Source organism: Hyaena hyaena, unplaced genomic scaffold (genome assembly GCF_003009895.1).
Source record: "Hyaena hyaena isolate Hyena2069 unplaced genomic scaffold, ASM300989v1 scaffold_150, whole genome shotgun sequence".
Lineage (NCBI taxonomy): Eukaryota > Metazoa > Chordata > Mammalia > Carnivora > Hyaenidae > Hyaena > Hyaena hyaena.
Window position 1 is genome coordinate 517,921 of NW_024080782.1, and position 25,175 is coordinate 543,095.

Genomic DNA, 25,175 nt, shown 5'->3' on the forward strand with positions numbered 1-25,175 from the left:
GCAGACTCAGTGTGGGGTGAGGGTTGAAGAGCCAAGAGGAGGCAGCTAGGGGTGCAGGGTGGCCTCCAGACCCCTCACCTGTACTGAACCTCCAGGGCTGAGTTTCTGCCCAACTCAAGACCCTCATGCCTGCCCATTGTCTTGAAGAATGTAAGAGACAAGTGTGCAGGGTGGTGACAGTCCCCAAGTTCTAGTCCTGTCTCCCAAAGCATGCTGCAAACAAACCCTCAGTGGCACAGACCCACATCTGTGCTTTGGGCCACCACCAGGGGGCTAGCGGGGTATGCACTGCCCTGGGAGTGGGTTCTGCCAGCAGGTCCCTTTTCCTGTGTGGCAAGGAGAGAGGACCTTACAGCCTAGACCTCAGGAAGGGGAAGGCCTGAGGACTCAGCAGGCCAGGGGAGCTCAAGAAAGAGGGACTTGGGCAGGGAGGTGAGTGAGACTGGGGAGGGCTTGTGAAGCATAAAGAGAGGTCCCCAGGCCATCAGGAATCAAGGGGAACCTGCTGGACAGACTACCATACCCTGCCTGTCCCCCTTCCAGGCTCTGAACCTAGGCCCTGGACTTGGAGAAGTGATGGGTTATTAGGCCTTTGCCAGTCATCTGTGTGGAGATGGAGGGGTGGAGAGAAAAGTGAGGGAGAGAGAAGTCCAGGTAACACTGTCTTCCACTGGAAGGAAGGTGACCGGGAGAGCTCAACTCAGCTCAGCTTGGCCCAGACCACCGAGTGTGGATCTGGGCTTCGCCAGTGACTGAGTGTGCATTCCTGAGAAAGATACTTAAGTCTTCTGTATCTCAGTGTCTTCATCTACACAGTAGAAGTAATCAAATACCCACTACACCTGTCAAGTGCGTACCTCACTGCCTGGGTCATAGCGAGTGTTCAATAAATGAGAACCATGAGGGCCTTTACTATTGTTGCTGTTTTAATCACCTCCTGGAGTCAGGGGAGCGGCCTGGGGATGGAGATGGTCTGCCTGGGGGCAGAGAGGGTCTGTGATGTGGGAGTTGGGTCTACAGGCTCTGTGGGCTGACTGGGATGACATGGAGACTGGGTGGGCCGGTGCTATGAATCAGGGAGCTGGACCAAGCCCAGGGAGCACATGGCAGGCAGGGAGGACGGGCACAGGCGAGGAGCCTACACCCAGAGTGCGAGTCCCAGACCAAGTCTGCAGTGGTCAGAGGCGAGGGTCCAGGCCTTGGGCTTTGGGGGAGGTGTCTAGATTGCGGTGGGTGAGAGAATAGAAGGAGGAGGAGTGTGTGTGAGTGCATACCTATGTGTGTCATTGCTACTCCCTTATACCACCCACCGTTTCTCACCTCCTGCCTTTGCACACACCACTTCCTGACCTGGGATGCCTGCCCCTTGCCGGTTCGACCTGGCAAAGCTCGCCTGTGAATCCTTCAGGGCCCAACTCAAGCCTCTCTCCACCCCCTGCCCATGCGGCTCGACCCCTTTCCACCCGCTGGCCATGTGGCTCATCACCTGCTATTCACCTGCACTCATCAACAAAGGCCATTTATTTCCTACTTTCCAAGGTCTCCTGGAGGCCAGTGCTCATCGACACCCACCCCTAGGCCAACCCCATTGGAGTTCTACTCCCAATGCTCACTGAGCAAATGGATTCACGTCAACAAACATTAACTGAGCACCTACGACATGCCATGCACGTTAAACATTGGATGGTTAGCAATGAATGAAATGGATGGGAGGCTGGAGATAAATAAATGAGCAAAATAAGGTAATACATGTTATGAAAAAAATCCAGGGAAGAGGACAGGGAGTGTGAAGGTCATGATTCAAAATAGCAAGATCAGAAAAGTTCAGTGAGAAGGTGACATTTGAAGGAAGGCTTGCAGGAGGTGAAGAGTCCTGAAGATATCTAGAACAGGATCTCTGAGACAAGAGGAAGAACAGGAAGTGCAAATGCCCCGGCCCTCCCCCTGGGGGCGGGGACAGGCTGGCAAAGGTGCACAGGGAGTGTTCCTGAGACAGCATGGGGACCTTGGAGTCTGAAGCAGAGGGAAGGAGAGATCAGGGAGAAATGGAGTGTGGGCTGCCTGTATGGTCCCTTACACATGTCTAGATGATTGGGCTTGTGCTCAGGGACATGGGACCACTGTGAGGTTTGAGCTCCGCTGTGGATTTGAACTGACCCCTCTCTGGCTGCTGTGTGGAAAGCAGAGAGCAGTGGGCCTGGGTGGGTGTCAGCAGACGGTGAGGGGGTGACTGACGTGGCTTGGGCCAGATCTCAAAGCCCTGAGAGGCAGGAGGCTGAAGGAATGCGCGTGTAAAGGGACAGGACGCGGTGCTCCCTGCTCCTGCCTCCTCTCACCCCCGACATCAAACAGCGCCTGTCAGGAGGGAGTTGGTAGATAGATCAAGGCCTGACACCGCCTCCCCCCGGAGGCCAGAGCTGGCTGCGGGGCCTCATTTGCATCCCCGGTGGAGAGGCAGCTCCATCCCAGTCCCAGCCCCAGCAGCCTTTGATCTGGTTTGATGTCTCCCTCAGCCTCCTTCCCAGGCAGGAAGGCTTTTATCCTTGGAGGGGGAGGCGGCTCCCACTCAGCTGCCTCCCCCGGCTCTGGCTCTGACACAGTGTGCGTTGTGGGGACCAAGGGGGGCACGACTTTTCTACTCATTCATTCACGAGGCCTGGCTGGCGACCCCATGGCCCAGGCGAAGGAAGGGACTGGCTCTCAGGAGGGCAGCTGACCCCATCACAGTGCTGCAGAGGGACCCAAACCCAGGCCCTTAACCTGGGTGTGTTGAGGAGGGGCGCTTGTCTGGATCCCGTTATGCTGGAGCTCCCTGTCCTCTCCTCCACGCCCTGTTGGGAAGAGAGGTTTGAGACTGCTTGCTGCTCTCCTGAGGGAGGAGGCGTGTCTACTAGGGCTGGTAAACCTGAGGCAGGGGAGGTCTTGGGACTTTGGTTGTGGGGGGAGGGTCTGCAACCTTGAAAATGACACAGATTTTGAATCAGGTGATTGGTTTGAGCCCTTGGGAGCCAGAGGTGCTTGATGGGTCTGGACCAGCAGAACTGGTGGAAATGGCACATTGTTGAGTTCACTGTGACTTTGGGAAAAATGCCCCGTTTTGGATCAATCCAGGTAGACCTCCTGGAAGAGGCTGGGGAGCATCTCAGTTGTCGCCAAAACACTGTATTTGGTTAGGGTGGTGCAAAGGCTGAGCTGGGCAAGAATGACTGTTCATTTCAAAGTACCTGGGGGTCCTCTCCACACCACTGGGGGTGAGAGTAGGCCCCCTCACCCACCAGTTGGTGCCCCTATGGGTGAACAGTAGTAGTAAGGGCTGTAACAGACACAATGAGTGCATTTACTGAGCATTTGCCCTGTGCCCGGTACTGTGCTAAAACCCCATGTATTCAACTCATTTAACTTCTAACAGCCCTGCAAGGGGGGCACAGTTATCCTCTCCCGTTTATAGGTGAGGAAATGGGGGCCAAGGGAGGATACACGACTCACCCAAAGTTGATTTGACAAATAGCCTCAGTCACTGCCTGGAAGATGTCCCCGCCAGCCCCTCCTATCCGGTCAGTGTGCTTCTCTTGTCCCCTAACTTTGAAGGTCCTCCCTGACCCACGGTGAAGCTAGGGAACAGGAGTAAGCCTTTTCCCCTCAGACTCACTGCCTGTGGGCCCTGGAGCGCTGAGATCATCTCCAGGGAGAGCAGATGGTTCTGGGATCCAGGAGGCACCCTGGGAGTTCCCTGGTCCCAAAGTAAACAGCTTGATAGATGCCGGAGGGCCCTGTGTGGGGTGGCCCTCAGGGCTCCTGGTTCTGCCAGCAGCTGAGGCAGGCACGTGGCACCCAGCTCTGGGCTCCGGCCTTACCCAGACCACCTTTGGGTCCAAAGCCTGCAGAGTAGGATGGAAGACTTCTGGCTCAGTGATTGTGAAAGTCTGGCATTTTTCCCTCACTCCCCAAACTGCTGTCATTGTGTCTCCAGGGACCCGAAGAAAGGCATCTTTTGCTGGGCTGGCCTTACATCCTCTAGCAGCCAGGCCCCCTGGTAACTTTCCACCCGCCCCACCAGCCACAGACCTCAAAGCCACATATTCCCCACCTTGGCCCCTGACCCTGGGGCTCTCCCCAGCTCCAGTCCCCCCACAAACCCGCCCTCAGCAGCTGGAGGGAAGAGAACAGTAAAAGTCTATTGCAGCAATAAAAGGCATTAACCATCTGAACGCTCATCCACTGTGCCCCAGCAGCCATCTATCCTTAAGCAGGAAATATTGTTTAATGGCGATGGTAATGAGCGAATCAGATTTTGAAAATTAAGCCGGAATTTGAGCATTAGTGCTGGGGCGCTGGCATTTGGCATGTCAAGTGGTGCTACTGCCACCCCCACCCTCCCCACTTAGCCCCCCCCCCCCCGCATGCCCACTCCCGCAAGATGCTCCCTGCACATCTGGGGGATCTCAGGCACCACCCTGAAATATCCCACATAGGACCCTGGCCTAAACTTGCCATCTATCAGTGTCTTGCTTCTAGGTTTTCTGGGCCCTCTTTTTAAAATGCAAATCCTTCCAGCCAGAGCCCCATTCTGCCCTGACATCCTGAGTGAAGGAGTGTAGGAGTCTCTCTCATGGAGAGATTGGAAAAAGCCTAATATTCTGGCAACTAGGTTCCATTGCCTTTTCATAAGCACCTATCCACCTATCTGTGGTTCCTGGGAGGTGACACCCAATGCTTTTTAAAAGTTGGGAACCTGTAGCTTAAGTAGATTGAGGTTCTGAGGAAATAAAGACCCCTGAAGCCAGAGGAATGGAGCTGTGTGTGTTGGTGCAGGAGGAACAAGCAAGACGCTGCTGGAAAGCAAAGTCGAACTTCAGCTGGACCCCCTTATGCAAGCCCTGGGGCGTGCAGGGACCACTGGGAGTGGGTGAAAAGAGCAGCCCAAGGGAGCCCTTCCATCTCTCAGACCTTGCTCAGATGCTGTTGTGGGTCTGGAGCCCCCTGCACATGTCCCCCCAAAGTGGAAACTCCAGCATGACTCCTCCTGGAAGCCTTCAGGGTATAAACGCGCCCTCTGCTCCCACCACACCCCCCAGCCCCGGCCCCTCTGGTGCACAGTCCAGAGCTATTTCCTGGCTTTCCTCTCTCACAGTAAGTGCTCAATAAATGCTCACTGAAGGAGTCACCAGAGGAGTTCACCAGAGGGTGAACCCAGGAGGGAGGTCAGGTGCTCTGATCCAGGCCCTTCTGAGATGACTGTAAACACCTTCGTTCTGCATAGAACTGGGTACTTTTCCCATGCATCATTTGGGGGGCGCTGCAGACTGTGCCCCTCCCTGGCAGTGGTCGTTGGTTCACTGGGCACAGAAAGCAGAGCTGCCCTCCCTGGATTCAGGCAGAGCTGAGACTAGTGCCACCTCTTGCTCCCCAGGAGCCAGGGGGCTCCCCACATCCGCAGACACGGGCACTCACGTTTTAAAAGAGCAAGGAGGCAGGAGCAAGGGGTTATAGGATGGGGAAGTCAAGAGAACCAGAGAGACTGCAACTATGTGTCTTGGGGGCCTGTGGGGAGGGCCCACTAGTTCTGGGGGCCACTGGGTGACAGCCGCAAGCTCCTTTGTCTTGTTCGGGAACTGTCTATTGCAGATGGCCTGTGTGGTCATCAGTGGATGGACGGCAGCTCCAGTGAGCAGACTGATCTCTCTTGTAACTGTCATGGGAAAGGTGCCTGGAATAGTGTCTGGTGCAGAGAGAAGGGCTCGGCAAACAGTTGAATGACTGAGGAGCATGCTTCCTTCATTCTGCCCCTTGACAGGAGGAACCCGTGTGAAGACTCGAGAGTGGGGGTGGTTTGGCACTGGGCTCAGCCCTGGGAGCTGGAATATGAGCATACTGTAGCCCCCTCCCTTAAGCAGGGCTCTCTTGAGGGGAAGGTTCTGGGTTCCAGTCACTAGCTTCCACTTACTCACGTGTTTGGGCCCTATGACTTCCCACTCAGGGGCATCTTCAGCCCATCTCCACCCCTGGCTCTGCAGTCTCTCCTGGCCTCACCTCTTCAGAAGAACAACACCCCCCATATCCCGACAATGGGCTTAAGGCTAAGGGCTTGCAGGGGGAGTGAGAACCCCATAGACTCCCCATCACCCAGGGACCCTGCATCACCTCAGATAGGCAGGCTATGCTCAGGGACTGCTCAGCCTGTCCAGGAGTCAGAGGTCTTGTGTTAACGTTGGAGTGGGTGGGGACTGGCTCAGGAAACTGAGTCATCTTCTGAGACTCTCACTAGGTTGGCATCAGATCCAAGACACTAGGCAAATGGTGCCACTGGTCATCTGACACAACTTAGAGACAGTGCCTCAGGAGAGTAGCCAGAGGGAGAGGAGGTCACAGGGGGTGGGGTGACGGGGGGGAGGTTGTCCATCTCAGCTGGTCCGCCACAGCATGAGTCTGGTCTCCCCAGGGGTGACCTCTCCCCATCTAGGACACACAACAGAGGTGGTCCTTCTGGCCAAATTAGGGCAGGGAAAGTGAAGGGAGGAGTGGCCCTCCATTTCCTCTTCCTCCTGGATAGAGAACTCTGAGTAATGGTCCTCAGGGCTGTTGTTCCCCTTGCTGGCCAGGCTGTTGCTCTGCTGTGTCTCTTGGAAGCCTAGCATCCATCACATGAGGCAAGACCGGTTATTCCCGTTCTGTAGACCCAAAGGCCCAGGTGGGAAGCAGTTATGCAGTGGCAAGGCAGTGGGGCTGGGGTGAAGCCAGTGGGCCTGGGCCAGAAGGAGATCCACCCTTGGACTCAAGAGTCCTTCCAGCTTCTGGTCTGAAAGAGAATCCTTAGAATCATGCCAAAGCCAAGTGAAAACAAAGAGGGTGCAAACTGGGTGCATTTGAGGATCCCGGAACCAATAAACATTTGAATGGGATGGAGTCACCAAGAACACATAGGGGAGTGAGTATGGGGCAGGTTTCTTTGGTTTCTTGCGGTCTTCTAGAAAGACAAGGCTAGCTGCAGCTTCCCCGGGGGGAAAATCCAGGTAGTCGGGAAGAGGAGGAGCCTGGCCCCCTACAAGTTTGGAAAGTCCTCCAGAAGGAAGGGTCCTGGTCTAGAACTGAGAACAGAGAACTGTAAGGAAGGCAAGATTTCAGGGGAGAGGAAGAAAAAGATTAGGGAGAAAAAACTGGCAAAAGGGAAGTGGCTGGATAGAAAAGCACGTGTGGATGAATTTTAATGCTATCAGAAGGCTGTCATAATGAAAATAAAGGAATATATTCAGATGTCAGGAGAGAGGAGAAGGCACGGGGCTGCGGTACCAGCATTTAAATCAGGCTCAGACGGAGAAGGGGCCTTCTCCCCCCTTCCTTTTTCCTTTGGAATTTCTAAGCAGGAGGGCCAGGGATTAGCAGGAGGCAGGGGGTTTCACTTCTTTGCCTTCCTGGAAATCCCATTTAATTGGAGTCATTAAAAGGCGATGGATGGGGCAGGGGGGGAAGCCCTAGGCTGGCCTGGCCGGGAGTGCAAAGTTGTAATGGCTCATGACTCAAGCCTACCATGGAGTCGTGAGTAGCCCCTGTCCACTTCACGCAAAATGTTGCTGCAGCTTCTGGGAGTTACACATAAGCCACCGTCCCTCTCCCCTCTGTGTCTGCCTCTCCTCTGCCCATCTCTGCTGGCTGCTCTTTGTTTCTAATTCTTTTCCCTCCATTTCTGCCATTTTCTTTTTTTTTTTTTTTTAATGTTTTATTTATTTTTGAGAGAGAGGTAGAGACAGCATGAGCAGGGAAGGGTCAGAGAGAGAGGGAAACACAGAATCCGAAGACAGGCTCCAGGCTCTGAGCTAGCTGTCAGCACAGAGCCCGACGCGGGGCTCAAACCCACCAACCCGTGAGATCAGGACCTGAGCCCAAGTCAGATGCTTAACCGACTGAGCCACCCAGGTGCCCCAACATTTCTTCCATTTTTCTTCATCTGCTCCTAACCCCATCTACCCCATCCTTTCTCAGCTTCACCCCTCCACTCTCTCTCTCATTTTCTCTTGGTTTCCTGGCCCAGAATTTGGAGTCCGTGAGCCCTGAAGATGTGGCCGAGGTGTGCCCGGCCCTAGGATGGCCCAGGGAGCCACCTGCTTACCCGGGCAGGGGCAGGTGGCAAGGCTGGGGCTCCAGGACCCAGAGCTTTGACTGAAGCCCACTAATGGTGAAGGGCTAGACTGGTGTGCCCTGGTCCAGAAGCAGTGCCGACAACTGGCAATGATGCCCTACAGGGCATGGAAAGAGCTAGGACCCAGGACGTCCTTGTCACTGAGGACTTCCCTGGTGCTGAATGCTTTGCACTAAGAGGTGCTGACTGGCCAGGGGTCAGGGATTCCTGAAGAGGACTCTGGGGTGGCTTGTGAACCAGTGCAGGGACCCAGTGTATCCTGAGTACAGAGGGACATAGGCCCAGAACTCTGGTTCGGAGGAACCAAAACTCAAGGCCATTTGCAACTTGGGGGGGTGCGTTTCTGCAGCCTTGGCTGTGTGTGCCTGTGTCTGTCAGTCATTCAAGAGTCAACAAACATCTAGTGAGGGCCTGCTGAGTGCTGCTTCCATAGCGATTCTGTTCCAGCTATTATGGCTGCATAACAATTTAGCCCCAAACTGAATGGCATAAAACAATCATTTGTTACACTCATGGATCCTGCAGGTTAGGGATCCGGACAGGGCCCAGCATGGAAGGCCGGTCTCTGCTCCAGGGCATCCGGGCCTCAGCTTTTAGACTCATAGGCTGGGGGCTGGAGTCATCTGCAGACTCATTCTTACCAAGTCTGGAGGTCGATGTTGGCTGTCAGCTGGGGAGATGGGTTCCTTCTCATGGGGACCCTCCAGTGTGAGCTAGTTGTGAGTCCTAGTTATTCACAGCAGGGTGCTGGAAGTCAGCCTGCATCAATTCTGCATTCTTTATGGGTTAGAGCCGTCACAGCCCCACCCAGAGTCAAGGGAAGGGAGCACAGACCCCACCTCAGTGGAAGGAATTAACCTCTCATTTCAATCAGCTTGTGGGACGGGGGACCCTTTGGCAGTCACAGCTGCTGCAGATCCACAGAGTCCGGTGTGACCGCTGTTACCCTGAGCACACAGCCAAGTGGTGTCAACGAACCATGTGGCACTAAACACCAGGGCAGGGGGAGACTGGTGAGGGAGCCCAGACTTCAGCAACAGGGCCCCCAAAGATGTCCAGGGCTAAATTTTTGCAGCATGAACGAGGAAGGGCCAGGCCAAGGAAGGGACACCAGATAGAGGTAAAAACAATGTGGGATAGAAAGAAGGTGTGATCTTGGGAATGACATAGAGCGTGCATTCATGTACTCCATAACTCTGTCCTGAGGACTGACTATGTGCCAAGAACTGCCTCTCCAGTATGCCTGCTCTCTTCCCCCAGGGAGCATCCATGGGTGTGGGCAGGGAGCTAGACAGAAACCAAAGCAAAGCAGTAAACGATGGTCCTTTGCAATCTGGGCCTTGAGAGGGAGAAGCTGAGACAGAGAATAAGGGAGACAGGAACAGGGGGCCTTGATGAAGAAGCAATATTTAAACTGAGACCTGGAAGAGAAGAATTCAGCCTTGTGATGGGGAGGTGCTTCAGGCAGAGGGAAGGGCAAATGCAAAAGCCCTGCATCGGACTTGCCTGTTGTGAGTTAATTTTGGCATCTGTGTGTGAAGATGATAGTAAGTGTCTAAGAGCAAGGAAGAAGGGAATGCAGGGTTGCCCAGACGACCCATGTGCCACCCCTGTGCCCTCAGTGTGCATGGGTGAGCAGCCAGACCAGTGGCCTAGCTCCCTCTGTGTGCTGCCTGCCCTCTGGGCGGGAGGGGCACAGTCGCTGCAATCCAGCTTCCTTGACCCAGCCCTTCCTCCCTCACCTCCACCTCTGGCTTTGCTCGCAGCTCCTCCAACCCCCTTACCCCGCTCTAGCCACGCCTCAGCCCTCCCCCTCCAGCTATGAGCCCTCTTCCCTGCCCAGCTCCTCCCTTCCTCCCCTTCCCCTCCGGTCAAGTACCATCTGACCCCCGGGCCTGCCCCCGTGCAGCCCGGCTCCCCCGGCCCGGGTAAGCATCTCCTAATTTTGTTCCAGAAGATAGAAAACTCTTCGTGGGTATGCTCAACAAGCAGCAGTCCGAGGACGACGTGCGCCGCCTCTTCGAAGCCTTCGGGAACATCGAGGAGTGTACCATCCTGCGCGGCCCGGATGGCAACAGCAAGGGTGCGTGGGGGCGGGGCGGGGGAGCGGGCGGGCGAGGGCTTGGGCCCCCGCCGGGCCCACCGCCAGTCCTGGGCCGCCTCCGGCAGGCCCCGACCTCGAGCCCGGGGAGGATGCTTGGAAGGGGCGAGGCGCTCCTGTCTGAGGACAAGGGAAGGCCGCCATCCAAGTCCAGACAGGGGCAGGGAGACTTAAGTGCTTTTAAGTCTCCGTCCCGTCCAGGTCTTTCTTTGCCTCTGTGTGGTTCTGTCTTTGTGTTTCTCGGTGTCTCTCTTTCTCTCTCAGTCTCTGTGTCTCACCCACTCTGCTTTCACCCGGGATGCGGGATGCGCCCTCTCCCCTCGGCCCCTCCCGTGCCTCGCCTCTCAGCCCTCGCGCTTCTGTGGCCTTCCTCCCGGGGGCCCCGGGGCCCTCCCGCCATGGCTCAGCCTCTCCCGTCCCCCCAGGGTGCGCCTTTGTGAAGTACTCCTCCCACGCCGAGGCACAAGCCGCAATCAACGCTCTGCACGGCAGCCAGACCATGCCGGTGAGTGGGGCCAGCCCGGGGTGAGGTGGGGGCCGCGCGGTGGCCCCAGAGGGACCGAGAGCCCCGCAGGGCACCCCCTGCCTTGAGCTCCGTGCACACCTTGCCACACGTGGGGTGCTCACAGCCTCCTCAAGAGGCAGGATGGCGTTATCATTATCCCCATTTCTCAGACAAGGACACTGAGGCCCAGAGACCTAAGGAACTGGACTGTCCCTAGGTAAAAAAAAAAAAAAAAAAAATGCCCCTGTGGGGTTAAGATCCCAGACAGCTGGGTGAGTGCAAGCGCTGCAACTTGCCTCCCAGCTCCATCCCTCCCCTGCCCCAGTGCCCTCCCCCAGAGGATGGGGTGGGTCCAGGCCAAGGCAAGGACAGCTGGGAGAGGAGGCAGCTGGGGCAAGCCGGCCTCACGTGCAGTCCTGGCTTCAGGGAGCCTCATCCAGTCTGGTGGTCAAGTTTGCCGACACCGACAAGGAGCGCACGATGCGGCGAATGCAGCAGATGGCTGGCCAGATGGGCATGTTCAACCCCATGGCCATCCCGTTTGGGGCCTACGGTGCCTACGCACAGGCAGTAAGTGGGGGCGCAGCCGGGTGGGGGGGTGGGGAGGTGTGCACAGCTGTTCTCTAGCTCACTTTGCTCAGAGCCTGGACGAGCAAGGACACCTAAGTGTGCTGAGGGGAGCCCTGCTGCTGGCCAGAATACCCTGCTGCCCGGGGCATGAGGAGTGGTCAGGAGTGAACCCAGGCAGTAGAGACCAGAGGGGGCTAAGAGAAGGCTGGGCCAGTGCCGGGTGGCTGCCAGGAGGAGGTGGGCTGCTGTCCTGGTTCTATAGGAAAGGAGTTGGAGAGGCCTCTAGGCTAGGTAGCAAGGTGGGGCACCCTCAGCACCTTTCCACTAGTCAGAGCCTAGGAAGGATCACCTGGAAGTGGTGAGAGAGAAGCCAGTGCTTGGTTGTCACCATTCTACTTCTGCCTTCACTCATGGAACAGACCGGGGTCCTCAGGCCTCTGATCAGTCCCAGCAGGGTTCCTTTGAGGTGCCCCAAGGCCCTCACATCCACACTTCCTCTGCAGTCCCCTCAGGCCCTGGCTCATGCTGTTGTCCATCCACTTCTTCCCTCTGCACTGGAGCTAGCCCGGTCCCTGTCTCCCGGGAGCTGCCCCCAGACTTGTAACCACACGCCCCACAGGGGTGGCCCTGACATAGGCCAAGGTTCCGGTTCTAAAGATGTAAGTTCACTTCACATCTTCTTTAGCCGTGTCCAAACTTGGCCATGTCAGCAACCTGCCCAGTTCCCACTCACCTTTGTGAGGACACTGGGGGTGCCTGGAGTTCTCCTGTTGCTTCTGCCCAACAGACTCCAAGTAGGACCATCTTAAGCAAATCCATGCCAATTGAACTCTACAGAGGCTCACCTAGTATGTCTCTAGAGCTCTGGGTATCACATCTCCATGGATGTGATCTCACCTTTCTCAGGGCTGACCAGCACCCATGGAGCCAGTCCCCTTCCCTCCCCCTCTACAACTTCCCTAAGACCCTACCATTACTTATGAGTACAGTTGTCTCGGAGAGTAGGGGTGGGGAGATATATCTGAACTCCCTGGGGCGCAGGGCCTGGGAGGCTGGTCTCCAGGAGCTGAGCCCCCTGGTGGGGAGGGCTGCCCCCCTGGAAGCGCATGATATTTTTTCCACTTCCTCTGCCCCAGCTGATGCAGCAGCAAGCGGCACTAATGGCGTCAGTCGCACAGGGCGGCTACCTGAACCCCATGGCTGCCTTTGCCGCCGCCCAGATGCAGCAGATGGCAGCCCTCAACATGAATGGCCTGGCGGCCGCACCCATGACCCCAACCTCAGGTGAGTGGGCAGGTACCGACACAGGATGTGGTATGGCAGGAAAGCAGCAGGTGGGACCTATTATTTGGCCAATTTTGTCAACTAGTGGACCTTCCCACGGCCAGAGCATGTGATGTATGGGCCTAGGCAGACTTCATCTTCCAGAAGTTTGTCTTAAAAATGTTCTAATCCCTGGGGGATTCAGTGTGGGCCCAAGGGAAGATTGGATGTGGGCCCCCATGCAGTCAATGATATGATTTCAGGGTGGTGACAGTTTCACTCAAGTTACTGAACCATGTCAGGAAGCAATTCATCTTGATTTCTTTTCTAGATCTCTAGAAAGAAATTCACACGAAAACAGTTCCCCCCTTTGAGGTCTGAGGGAGAAAAAGCCCTGCCCATTCTGTGGCCGTGTTAGGTTCGTGGCCTAATCAGAGAAGGAGCCCTAGTTTTTTCATTTTTCTTTAACCCAACTTAGACTCATTGGCTTTTCCAAGACAACTGTGCAACAAGCAAGAGAGAACCTCAAGAGTCATTAAAGGACAGCAGGCTTGGAAATAACCCCGTTCATAAAGCACGTTCTTTTTTCTTTTTAATGTTTGTTTATATTTGAGAGAGAGAGAGTGGACACAAGGGGGCGGGAAAGGGGAGAGAGAAACAGAGACAGAATCTGAAGCAGGCTCTATGCTCTGAACTGTCAGCACAGAGCCCAACGTGGGGCCTTATGAGCCGTGAGATCATGACCTGAGCCACCTAGGTGCCCCAGCATGTTCTTAATTAGATCTTAGCTATTGTTGAGTTCAGTGATTCCCAGTCTGGGCCAGTTTTGTTCTCCTGCCCACCCAGGACATCTGGCAATGTCCTGAGACATTTTTGGTTGTCACAGCTGGTCAGCGGAGTGCTACTGTGGTCTCGTAAGTAGAGGCCAGGGTTGTTGCTAAGCATCCTACGATGCCCAGGAAAGCCCCTCACAATAAGTAAATGTCTGGCCTCAAATGTCAATAGTGGCAAAATTAAGAAACCCTTGTCCAGTCCCAAGCCCTGACCCAACACCCCAGGTTCTCATTCATCAAGCTTCCTCAACTCTCTGTACCCACACCATACTAGCAGACTTCCTGACATCCGGGGGCCTTATAGATACCCTGCTTCCTACATGAAAAGGAAGGCCCTTTCCAGTACAGTCATCTTACCATCCACACCTTGGGCTCCACCCACCTGGCATAGAGACGCACAGGGTATTGTCATCTGACCCTGACTTTACCTTTGTCACAATGAGCATCACCATTGCCTCCAATGGAGAAGGCCTAAGTGTCTATTTCGTATATGAGTAGGGCTGAATCTGGACTCTGCAAAGGGCTCTCTCCTTATGTGCAAGGGAACATCAGAATTAAGACCTCCTCCACCTAAGTAGCAAAACTCCTTTGTGGGGAGGCAGATCAGCCCCTCAGGGATCTAGACAAGAGAGCAGAGCCAGCAACTTAGAAGGCACATAGTGGCCAAACAAAGACCAGCCCATCCTAACTTAGCTGGGGTGAGCAACATCCACTGAAAAAGATGAAAGGAAGATTAAGTGTAGTCAAAGTCTACGACACTGAGACTAGTTTACGTGCTGCACGTCCAAGGTCATGCTGCAGTCACTGTTCAGGGAAGTCTTTATGGGTGGGTCAGAGTTGGACTCTGCCTTGAAGGATGGATACAGTTGGGATGAGTGGTGTCATCATGCAGGGAGATAACTCCAGGCATGATTCACAGATAGGACTGAGTTGGGTGGTCTATTCCCAGGCCCTTGGAGCCAAGGGGTAGAGCTCCATGGGTTGGCTTTCCTCACCTTGGTTCTGCTTGCTTCCCTTCCTCTTCTACCCCTTTCCACTTCTGGAACTAGGTGGCAGCACCCCTCCGGGCATCACTGCACCAGCTGTGCCTAGCATCCCGTCCCCCATTGGGGTGAACGGCTTCACCGGCCTCCCCCCACAGGCAAATGGGCAACCTGCTGCGGAAGCTGTGTTTGCTAATGGCATCCATCCCTACCCAGGTAAGCACATCTGGTAGCCATTCCTTCCCCATGCAGAACATTCCTCATCCATTCTGTCCCTGCCCTCGCTTATCACAGGGAACATGTGGCTCCTACCCTCTGTCTATTGCTTGGTAGAACCCCAAATGCGATCAGAGAGAGCCAGCCTCCTGCCCTCCTTCAGGGAGCCCCTGGTTGGAGAGAAGAGACCAAATTCTCATTCTGGGAGAGGTGCCAGTCTGAGAGTGAGAAAGCAGCCCATTCCTGGAGCTCTGTCAGGAAAGAGAAGACAACAGATACAGTTGTACAATGAGGTAGAGAGGCTCATAACTGCAAGTTAATTGAGAGTGAATTTGACCCATAGGAAGTGAGGGGATAGACACTAAAAGAATAGTCATATTTAGTATTAAGTACGAAAAAAAAACTCTTGTAGGAAGGAGGCAGAGGCATATAGATTTGACATTTTGATTAGTACATGCTAGTTTGGTCCCTAAATCCTAACAAAATCTTGGTCAGCACGTCGGACAAATGTATCAGAATCATGGATAGCACCCGAGTGCTTCTTGCCTAAATTCTGGCAACACAAGACCCAGAAGGCCTGTTCCTGATTAACTTTGTTCCTCTCAAACTTAGCATGTCTCTCGTGGTGAGAGTGCCTGGCTGACTTGCAGCAGCTCCTTTCTCTGCACTTGAGGATGGACTGACATTAGAGCAGGGAAGCTGGGCCTAACACCCTAGGGTAGACTGGCAAGGGGCAATGTAATAGAGTTGTGAAGAGTGTTTTCCTCCTTCCTGGAGGGCAGATGATTAGGTTACAGAGTCCCCGTAAGTATTCATAAGTGCCCAGTCTGTGGCAGTTGAAAGGGTGGGGGGGCAGAAGGAGAACAAGACGTGGGCCTATCCCCTGGGAGGGTCAACAAAGTCAGCCAGGAACACAGTACACATTGACAGCGTAATGAGACAGTAAGGCAGAACAGTGTCATCAAGAGCTTCCTGAGGAGGAGGCCCAGATCACCTTTAACAGGTGGGCAGGAATTAGAGAGGTGTGGATGAACAAGGACCGCCCTCCTGTGGAGGAGGCTGTCCCAGAGGCCCAAATGCAGAGGGGCCTGCCTGGCAGAGGCAGGGAGTGGTAAGGAGGTTGGCCCAACTAGGGCAGAGGAGGTCAGCTGAAGGGGCAGGGTAGTGCTCTCTACCCTGGTTGCCCATCAGAATCCTCTGTGTGGCTTTGTGAAATCACAGAAGCCCACAGATTTTGATTTCAGTGTCTGGAGTGAGGCCCAGACATCCATAGAATATGAAAGTTCCACCAGCAGCAGAGTGCAAGGTCACTGTGCTAGCAAGAAATAGAGGAGGCTTTCCTGACTTTGGCATTGGAGTTGTCTCTGATCTGATCCCAGAGGCTGGGATCTCTCTGGATCCCCACTTACCTCCCTGGGCCTCCAGGGCCAGCCCCCTACCACATTGCTCCACACTTCTCCCCTCACTGCCTAGAGAAGAGGCCAGAGAATCCCAGAGTAAAGGGGCAAGGGGCAGAGGAATGGGACTGTGGTTTAAGGATGAAGACTCCAGGCTGGCAAAGGAGGCAGGAAGAGGCTTGGCAAGCCAGAGATACGGGAGACCCCACCAAGCTCAGGTTCCTGGGCTCCTCCCCACTCAGGCTCGTGGGCTGGGAGATACAGTCCCCAGCACATCTGGGTGGTTTCATTTCTCCCCTCCTCCCTGCCCGCAAGCCCATCTGGATCTCTGGATTTTGACAAACCTGTTTTCTCCCCACCCCCACCAGCATCTGTGAGCTATTTCCCTCATGGAATTTGGAAATGTTCCTCTCCCCCATTTGTAACAATCTGCCACATCCCATAAACAATTCCCTGCCAGAGCAGGAGGGAGGGATGAGGGAAGGAAAGGAGAAAAGTAGTACATTAAAAAAATTAATTTACCATCTTTAAATGCAGAGTTTGGAGCCGCTGTAATGAGCGAGATCCTTCAAAGTGTTCATTCTTTGGCAGTTACTAATGAGGTCATTAAGCAGAGAAGTAGAGAGGGGTCTCAGAAATGTTTTTCTCCACTTCCTAGCCCCAGGGAGCTTCTCTGTTCTCCCCTCTCGCTCATCAAGATCACGAGATCACGCTGGAAGCACACAGTGTGGTCTTTATTGCCCCATAACACCCCCGAAGGGGTGGCTCTCACAACTGTTAAGGATCGTTCACTCCTTATGTCTCAGAATGTGTGAGCACTGTGCTGGGTGAGCTGCAGGTGATATTTTGCATAGGCCATCAAACTGGCCAGAAGAAGAGATACCTTTTTCTAAGTCACATAACGGCACTTTGTGTTTGAGCAGCTGGAAAGGCCAAGAGGGCAAAGCTAGACGGGCCTCTCCAGAGAGCTGAGGCTGGCAGTGGAGTCAGGCAGAGGGAGCAGAAGGGCAGAGAAGACCAGCCCAACAAGCACCATCACCAGTACCACCTCACCACCGGGGGCTCTTGGCTCCAGGCTCCAACGTGAGGGACATAGACGGATGGGCTTTTGTCCTGGGACAACCCCAGGCAGGAAGGGGCCTGCATCCGGACCCATCTTCAGCTCTGAGCAGTGCCCTCCTGGGCCCAGCCCCGCTGCTGCCATCCACGCTGTCTCCCAGGCCCACTGCCCCTTGGATTTTCCCTCGGCTCCCCTGCAGCACAGGTCCTATTGCTCTAGTGGAAGGTTACTGAGAGGTTTAGGAACAAGAGCTCAGAAGGGAAGTTTGGGGATTCTTTCTGGTCTGCAGCCCCAAAGCCTAATGCCACCAGTTAGCTTGGCTGGCCTGGGCTGCCAGGCACATAAACCCAGACAATTTTCTTCCTGCCTTGCTGTGTTATCCAGTCTGCCTGGGACATATTGAGGCTGGGATCTGCCTGCATTCCCCACTCACCTGCCTGGGCCTCCAGGGCCAGGCCCCTACCATGTCAGTCATCAGTGGCCTTGGTCACCAAAGGCAGTGCCCACATTCGCTGGGCTTTTACCCACAGCACCCGTCCCATAGATGGAACACAGGCAACAGAAATGAGCCAAGCCTTTGCCCCAGTCCAGCTTTCCCAGGTTGCTTGCCAGAGGATCAGCCTCAGGCTCCTCTCCTTACACTGGGCAGTAGACGTCCCAGACTCACGAGATCAGGTGGGAGGAAGGTCCTTGGTCTTGTGGTTCTTCAGTCTCTGTGGCCACCACTCCTTTCCCAGCACACAGGGCAGACTTTGTGTGGCCGGTCCCTGCTGAGGGTGTCTTGGCCATGGCCTTGGAGTACAAGGCCTCCATGCCTGGTGCAAACTCCCTAAGGATAATGGAGAGGCCCCTGTGTTTGAGCAGCCATGGGCAGCCCAGGAAGACAGAGTGGTAGGATGAAGTCTTTCATGCCCTTCATTTTACCCAGCAGGGATCTGCCCCTGACTTGTGCTGGGGATAAGTGGGGAGGAGACCACCCCCACTGGGAGCCTCTAGCCCCCTCACCCATTTACCCACAGCCCTTGTCCAGGACCAGTGTGCTCAGGCATCTTCCCACCAAACCACTCATAGTGGAGCCCTCCCCTGGCATCTCCTCATCCCTTCACAGCCTTCTGCATGAGTCACCCATCCCGCCCCACCCCAAGCCTGAGTCCCCAGCTCCCAGGCAGGGTGGAGGCAGACGCCACAGTGGCTGGGGAGAGCAGTGCAGCCTGGTATCATCTCCCTGGGTGCGGAGGGGGAGAGGCTGGTTTGGGTGGGCCTCACTGACTTCTGCTCCCTTGGCTTTCCTGCAGCCCAGAGCCCCACCGCCGCAGACCCCCTGCAGCAGGCCTACGCGGGAGTGCAGCAGTATGCAGGTCGTTAGTATCCTCACGTCCCCACGTTCCCACACTTGGGCACCAGCGCTCCCTTCCTTCCCCAGGCCCGGGCTCAGAGCTGGGGAGCGGAGGGGCATGAGGGGGAGGGGGTGGGAAGGTTATCCTGGGAGAGGACCCGCTCCCCTTCTTTGGGCTCCCTAGCATTCAGGCAGAGTTTGCCTGGTACCCTTCGCAGTGGTGGGTAGTCAGAACTTCACATGCATACGTGAGCCAGGCTGAAGCTCTGACCTTGCTGGGGCAGTTACTCAGCTCTGAGGCCAGACCTTCCTTCCAACCTGGTGTTTCCAGGGCTGGTTTGTGCTGGGGGCGAGGCCAGAGTTCACTGTCACTGCTCTGGCAAATGTAGATGCCTGGCTTTGAGGGAAGGAGTGACCCTGGAAGAGAAGCAGTTCTGCCCCTTCTCCCAGCCACATCCAGGCAGCAGGAATGGGGCTCCAGCAAGATGATGGGGAACAAGGGAGGCTAGGTAGCCAGTGATAGAAAAAAGGAGAAGTGATAAGAGTCAGCCTTGGGGCGAGCAGCTGGCTTTAGGTCACTGAGTGGGAAGTCGATCAGCCACTGTAGGAAGCCCAAGGCCAGCTCTCAGCCATGATCCTCTGTCTCTCTCTCACACACCGTAAACATCTCTGCCCAGCCAGTCTCCTGCTGTCTGGCCAGGTCAGAAAGAGCCAGCAATGTCTTCCTGAGGGCAATATGGGGACTCTGGTGAAGCTGGCCTCTCACATCTGGAGGTCAGGGGAAGCTCTCTCACCTGCTGGGACCCCTGAGCTCTGACCTCAGATCCTATACCTTTGGGAGGCAGACCAGGCTGGGGCCAGGAGCCTGCCATTTCTGTCCCGGTTCTGACCCTTTCCAACTGAATGCAGGAAGTACCAGGTTTGTCCAACTCAGTCCCTGCCAGAGGACCACCCCCTGGCAGGATCCCAGAGGCCAAGCTCATACATAGGGTGGTGCCCCACCTCCCACGCAGGCGCCATCTGAGTGGGAGGAGGGTACATGTGCCAGAGTCGGCTGTGGCTCAGAGAATGGGGATTCCAGCTGGTATAGACGATCTTGTGTGGGCATTCCAATGTTTCTGATGGTCCGTTTTTGTGGATTATCCACACATATGGGTTGTGCGTTTTTTCAGAAAAAACTGCCTTCCCCCAACTGCACTCATGTGTGCGCACACACACACACACACACACACACACACACACACTGAACTGGCTTTATCTTAAGTGACTAAGCTAAAATGCCCTTTTTAGCTGGTCTGCTTTTACAGCTCAACACTGAAGTTTCTCTTTTTCTTCCTGCCTCTCACTCTCTCTCTCCGTGTCACTGTCGCTGTCTGTCCTTCTTGCCTCTTCTCTTTGGCCCTCCAGCAGCCGCCTACCCTGCTGCCTATGGTCAGATAAGCCAGGCCTTTCCTCAGCCACCTCCAATGATTCCCCAGCAACAGAGAGAAGGTGAGTTTTTGAGCTGGGCTTCTAGGCCCCTCCCCACCCCTTTCTGTCCCCAAAGAGGCTGTTCACCTGGGCCTTCAGCTGGGGCATTTCGTTTGCAAGGTGACCATGTTTATGTGTTGTGTTGAGGAGGATGAGGGAAGACAGCAGGATGGTGAAATGGGGAATTCTCCAATCCAAGCATGGAGGTGGGCTTCTCGAGGGTAGCTCTGGAAACCCAAGTGGCAGGAGCGCAGGAAGGTGGAGCCTTGGAAGAGGTGGCGGTCCAAGAATCCCCCGTCCCCTGATGGGTGGGATTTGGCCAGCGGAGAGGAAGGGAAGAAGTAGGAATGCTCAGGAGAGGGCTGGAGTAGGGAGGCCTGTTCATCAGGGACAGGAGAACTTGTATTCTCTGGGTGCTCCCAGCTGGTGCTCCCAGGGTGAGTCTCCATGGGCAGGTGAGAGGGTGGGAGTGTCCCTATGCAGCCTTGTGGAAGAAGAGGTGCCTGGAAAGTCACGTCCTGCCTGGTATGCACAAGGCAGGCAAGACCAGTGAGTTTGAGGCTGGGATCTAATAAAGACCCTCAGTGTCTTCCCGTTCCAGAGGCTAGACATCCATGGGAGGCTGGATAAATAAGCCCACCCTCAGGGATTCTGTGGCCTTGCTCACAGGGAGCCCAGCGTGAGGGGTACGGATACTAACAAGGTCTTGGCTTCCCCACCCCGTGAAAAGGGATACCCACCAGTGAGGCCACTGCATCTGTCCCAGGTACCCATTTGGCCAGGGGATTGTGATAGTCAGCTAAGCAGCTTCTCGTCCCTGCAGCACACTTCCCCGGGCCAGGGGGTGAGGGTGAGCCCTGGAAAGGCATCCAGGGGTCTGCTAGTCTGAACCCATTGGTCAGATGGGCCCCAAACATGCCCCAGAGGGCTGAGAACCTGGACTTCGAAGCAAATCCATCTGGATCTGACTCCCAGTTTATGGCCACCTCCTTCCCCTTCCCCTTGATGTCTTTACCTATAAAATGAGAATAGTGAGGATTAGTCGCTAGAGAAGCATGGAACTCAAATGAGCTCACGTCTGACTCAGAAGTCCAGAAATTTCCTATGAATTTCTTGCTGTGTACACAGCCCTTCCTTTGCCAAACCGTCACCCCCCCCAAAGTTGGACATGATGCCTGTCACCCCAGTTTACACACACCGGGCAGCTCCTGAGGTCTGTATCATCACCTCTGCATGGCCAGGAGAGACAAGCCACGGGAACCCAGAGGAGTGTGCGGTGGGGCCCCTGCCCACAGCCCGTGAATGCAGCCTGCTCTAGCTCTGTTCAGAGTGACATCTGGGCCCACTGCTGCTGGAGTGGCGGGGGGCGGGGGGGGGGAGGGGGCATCCAGAAGCCCTGTCTCCACCAGAGGGTCCTGTCACTGGGCTGGGGCCCTTGAGCCTGCTTTGCCCCTGCCCTCCTCCCCTCAGTCCAGCTCTTCCAGGGCCATGTCAGTCAGATCAGAGCCATGAAGGTCAGGAGCCAGGAGCCCCAGTCTTGCCTATCCAAGCTCAGACCAGAACACTGTGCCCACAGGCACCATCACCCCACTGGTCTTAGGCTGACACACCCTCAGCCCATAGTCAGTGCCCTGCATCACTCTGTGGGTTCAGGGGTCTCTAAACTCTGCTACACACACACACACACACACACACACACACACACACCTGCAGTTCAGTGCTTCTCTCACCAACATACAGGTTAGCCTCTAACCCTGGCCTTAAATAGAATGAGACCTTCCTCTACTCCCTGCTTGTCCTCCCTTACCCTCTGCACCACCCCATGTATCTCACTCTGACCTTCTCATATCTTCCTTCCATCTCTGAGCGGCTTCGGCTCCCTACCCCTGCGCCCTGCTCCCCAGACCAGACCTGGTGAGGCCAGTCCCTGATCCAGCCACCTCTCAGATGTGGGATCTCCCATTATTGCCCACATTCTTCCTGATGGGCACACTGGATGAGTCACAGTGGGAGAGCAGGGCATGGGGAGGGGTGAATTGTGGACTCAGCTGTGTATAGAACCAGGTTTCATACAAGGGTGAGCTCATGGTGCTGGGAGTGGGGCTGTCAGAGAAGGCTTCGGAGGCCTTGAAGGATGAGGTCTTCAGCACATAAAGATGGAGAGACAGACATTCAAGGCAGGGAGAACAGGAGCAAAAGCATGGGTACTGCAAAGTATGAGGTGAGCCTGGGCCTGGGGAAGGGACCGGGCTAGGAGACGGCTGGTGTGGGCTGCAGCCAAACCAAAGCCATGTCCACAGTGTTGCATGACGCATAGGTGAGAAAGAAGGCTGTGTTCCTGCAGCCATGACAGTGGTTGCCCTTTCTATCATGGTTGCCACAAATGTCATTGCCGTACCTGGACACATTGGTTGTGGGAGAGACCCTCCTTCCAGGACCTTGTCTTTGAGCTGAGCCTGAAAACCAACAGATGCATGAATTCCTGGAGGCCCTCAGCTCCACAGATGGGTGGAGGTTACCCTCGGGGCTGCTCCAATCCTGGCTCTGCCCAAGGTTGCAGTGTGGCCAGGATAATCACCTCCTGAGTCTGGAGCTCCGCTTCACCATTTCTCAGAAGGCTGGGTGGGACCAGATTGATCTCCACAGTCCTGCTGGTGATGCCATCTGGATGCTGTATAATCTTTGGATGAAGAAATACAGGAAAGTCTTGGGGGTGGAAGACAATGTGTGTACTCCCTCTGGAGGAGTGAGGGGCAGGGAGCTAGGCTGGGGCTGTGAGGCTGTTCCTGTGATGCTCAACCACACACCATACTGATGGGACAAGCCTGTGGTCCCTGACCTGGAAGGCTCTTTGAGACTTTAAGTTGAATAGACACAACAGCCACATAAAGCACCTTGTAGAAGTTGAAGTGAGGGTCTCAAGTTCAAAGCCAGTGGCTACATGGGGGGGCGCGGTAAGGGAAGCCTGAAGAATGGGATGGAAGGAGGAAGGGAGGCAGTGCTGGGGGAGGGGCAGGAGAAAGCAAATGCCTCTGCCCTTACAGCTCCCAATTTGGCTGGAGAGAAAACCTCTGAGAGCGAAAGGAGAAAGAGCTTCAGACCACAGAATGTAGATTTAGGGAGCACTGGAAGAGAGAAGATAAGGGGAGAATCTGGGTGGGAGTCCTGGAGGAGGTTTGGTTTAGATTAGGCCTTCAAGCTGATTTCTGCCCAAAAGGGACTCACATCTATCTGGGGACCGTCAAGGGACACATTGAGAGTATGACCCAGTGAGAACATGGCATGGCTGGAGACAGGGTAAGCTTGGGGGATTCAGCAGCAGGGAGCCCTGGAGGCTGGCGAGGGAGCATGCTTGTGCCGGTTCTGAATGCGCCGTCAGCAGGCAGTTTTCCTGGGAGACAGTGGTCCAGGGAGGAGAGGCTAAGGGGTGGGGGCTGAGGGCAGATGATGCAGGATGGGGACCAAGGACCCAGGAAGTCAGAGGCTCAGAGGCTCACTTTGGTGGTCAAAGGGATCTTTGGAGGGAGGAAGGAGGAGAGTGAGGGTTGAGAGACTCACTCCTGAGCTGGGTTACCTGGCAGCCTCACCTGTGCCAGAGAGGCAGGATGTGGTTCTGGCCGGGAAGCCACGTGGCAGCCCACGTCGATGCCTGAACAGCGTTCAGGGTTTCTGGGGTGGGGAGATTTATGGTAGGTAGAGAGGAAAGCACAGACTTGAGAGGCAGATGGCCTGGGCCCGTATCCTGGCTCTCCCTTCCCAGCTGTGTGATTTTTGGCACGTGACTTAACCTCTCTGGGCCTCTGTTTCCTCATCTGTGTAGTGGGAGTAATGACAGTACTTGCCTCAGAGGGCGGCTATGAGACACAGTGACTTAACACACATATGAAGTGTTGAGAAGAGCCTGACATATAGTTCTTGCTGTAGCAGTGGCGGGGTTGTTACCGTTGTCATGAAATGGGGAGCTCCACGTAACAAGGCTCGCGGGGACCCCGGCTAATCATGGAGCCGTGCCGGAAAACCCCTCCTGGGCACCTAACCTGTCAGAGGAGGCGAGAGAAGTTCTGATTTCTGCACTCAGGACCGGCACTGAGTGAGAGGTTGGGGGCAGGGGAAGGTGGGACTGCGGGGCACCAGATGGGAAGGAGTGGCTGCAGATTTTGGAGGAAGATGGGCCAAGCAGCAGCCGCCCCAAAGTCTGAGCTGGGGCCTGCCTGTGGGAGGTGACATGAAGCTTCTCACCTGGCACCACAGGCCGGGCTGCCCCAGGGCCATTCCGGAGCTGGGGCTGGGCTGGAGGGCGGCCACCAGGCCTTCCTATTCCTGCCTCTCCTCAGCACCTCCCCTCTCTGGCCGACCAGGCCTTGGCTGTTTACCCCCTTCACTCATCGTCAACTGTGCCCCTGGAGCAAGTTGCCAGGCACCCTCTTACGGATCCATTTTGCAGCAAAGGTGACTGAGGCACAGAGAGGTTCAGTGATTTGCCCAAGGGCAGGGCGGAGACCAGAGCTCAGGCTGGGGCCCAGCAGTCCCCACTCCTCCATGGCCGCCCTTGGATCTTGGATGAGACCCCCCTTCCCAACCTTGCCCCCCTCCCTGCTGCCGCTGCCTAACTCGCTCACCTCTCCTCTGTCTCTCTCTTCCCCCACCCTGCCATCCCTCCTCCCTGCCCCCTCCCCCCCCACCGCAGGGCCCGAGGGCTGTAACCTGTTCATCTACCATCTGCCCCAGGAGTTTGGGGACGCTGAGCTGATGCAGATGTTCCTCCCTTTCGGTAATGTCATCTCCTCGAAAGTGTTTGTGGATCGGGCGACTAACCAAAGTAAATGCTTTGGTGGGTAAAGATAACAAACCAACTAGCTTCACCCAGGACAGGGCGGTGCTCGCACCAATTTACCAGTGTCCGACTGCTTTTAACCTGCTCCTTCACATCGCCCCCACCCCCAGGCGCTCCCTATGGCCCAGCAACCTGCCCCCCCCCACTCCATCTCCTACCCCTCTTCTCTCTGCTACTGTTCTTTTGGCTTCTCGGCTTTCCCTGCCCACCTGAGCGCCCCCCGCCCCCGACTCCCTATCTCACCCATCACAGTCCAAGAGACAGGTCCCCCTTCCTGCCCACAAGGCCCAGTTTCCACCCACTGAGAAGGGGAAGGAGTCACCACTTTGGGGCAGGGTGGTGGAGGCACCGAGCAGAGCCCGCTCTCCCAGCAGCTCCCCCTCTTGCAATCACAGAGGCCCTGGTGGACCCGAGCATGATCCTTGGGGTGGGGGTGGGGGTCTTCCCAGCTGAGGCCCCTAGCCTGCCTGCCC

General features: G+C 55.6%; 1 protein-coding gene across 50 annotated transcripts in view; it reads left to right on the forward strand.

The window, feature by feature from the left end:
• The window catches only part of CELF4 (CUGBP Elav-like family member 4), a 295,672-nt gene that overhangs the window by 255,034 nt on the left and 15,463 nt on the right, over positions 1-25,175 (forward strand). For 10 of the 50 annotated variants that reach the window (XM_039238908.1, XM_039238914.1, XM_039238927.1 and 7 more), the window contains exons 4-11: positions 10,089-10,217; positions 10,661-10,740; positions 11,167-11,310; positions 12,447-12,594; positions 14,456-14,605; positions 18,358-18,423; positions 19,806-19,889; positions 24,556-24,639. In XM_039238908.1, the coding sequence (XP_039094839.1) occupies positions 10,089-10,217; positions 10,661-10,740; positions 11,167-11,310; positions 12,447-12,594; positions 14,456-14,605; positions 18,358-18,423; positions 19,806-19,889; positions 24,556-24,639 (885 nt within the window). Of the gene's footprint in view, positions 1-10,088; positions 10,218-10,660; positions 10,741-11,166; positions 11,311-12,446; positions 12,595-14,455; positions 14,606-18,357; positions 18,424-19,805; positions 19,890-24,555; positions 24,700-25,175 lie in introns of all 50 variants that reach the window. The other 40 variants (XM_039238928.1, XM_039238918.1, XM_039238933.1 and 37 more) reach the window with 16 other exon arrangements.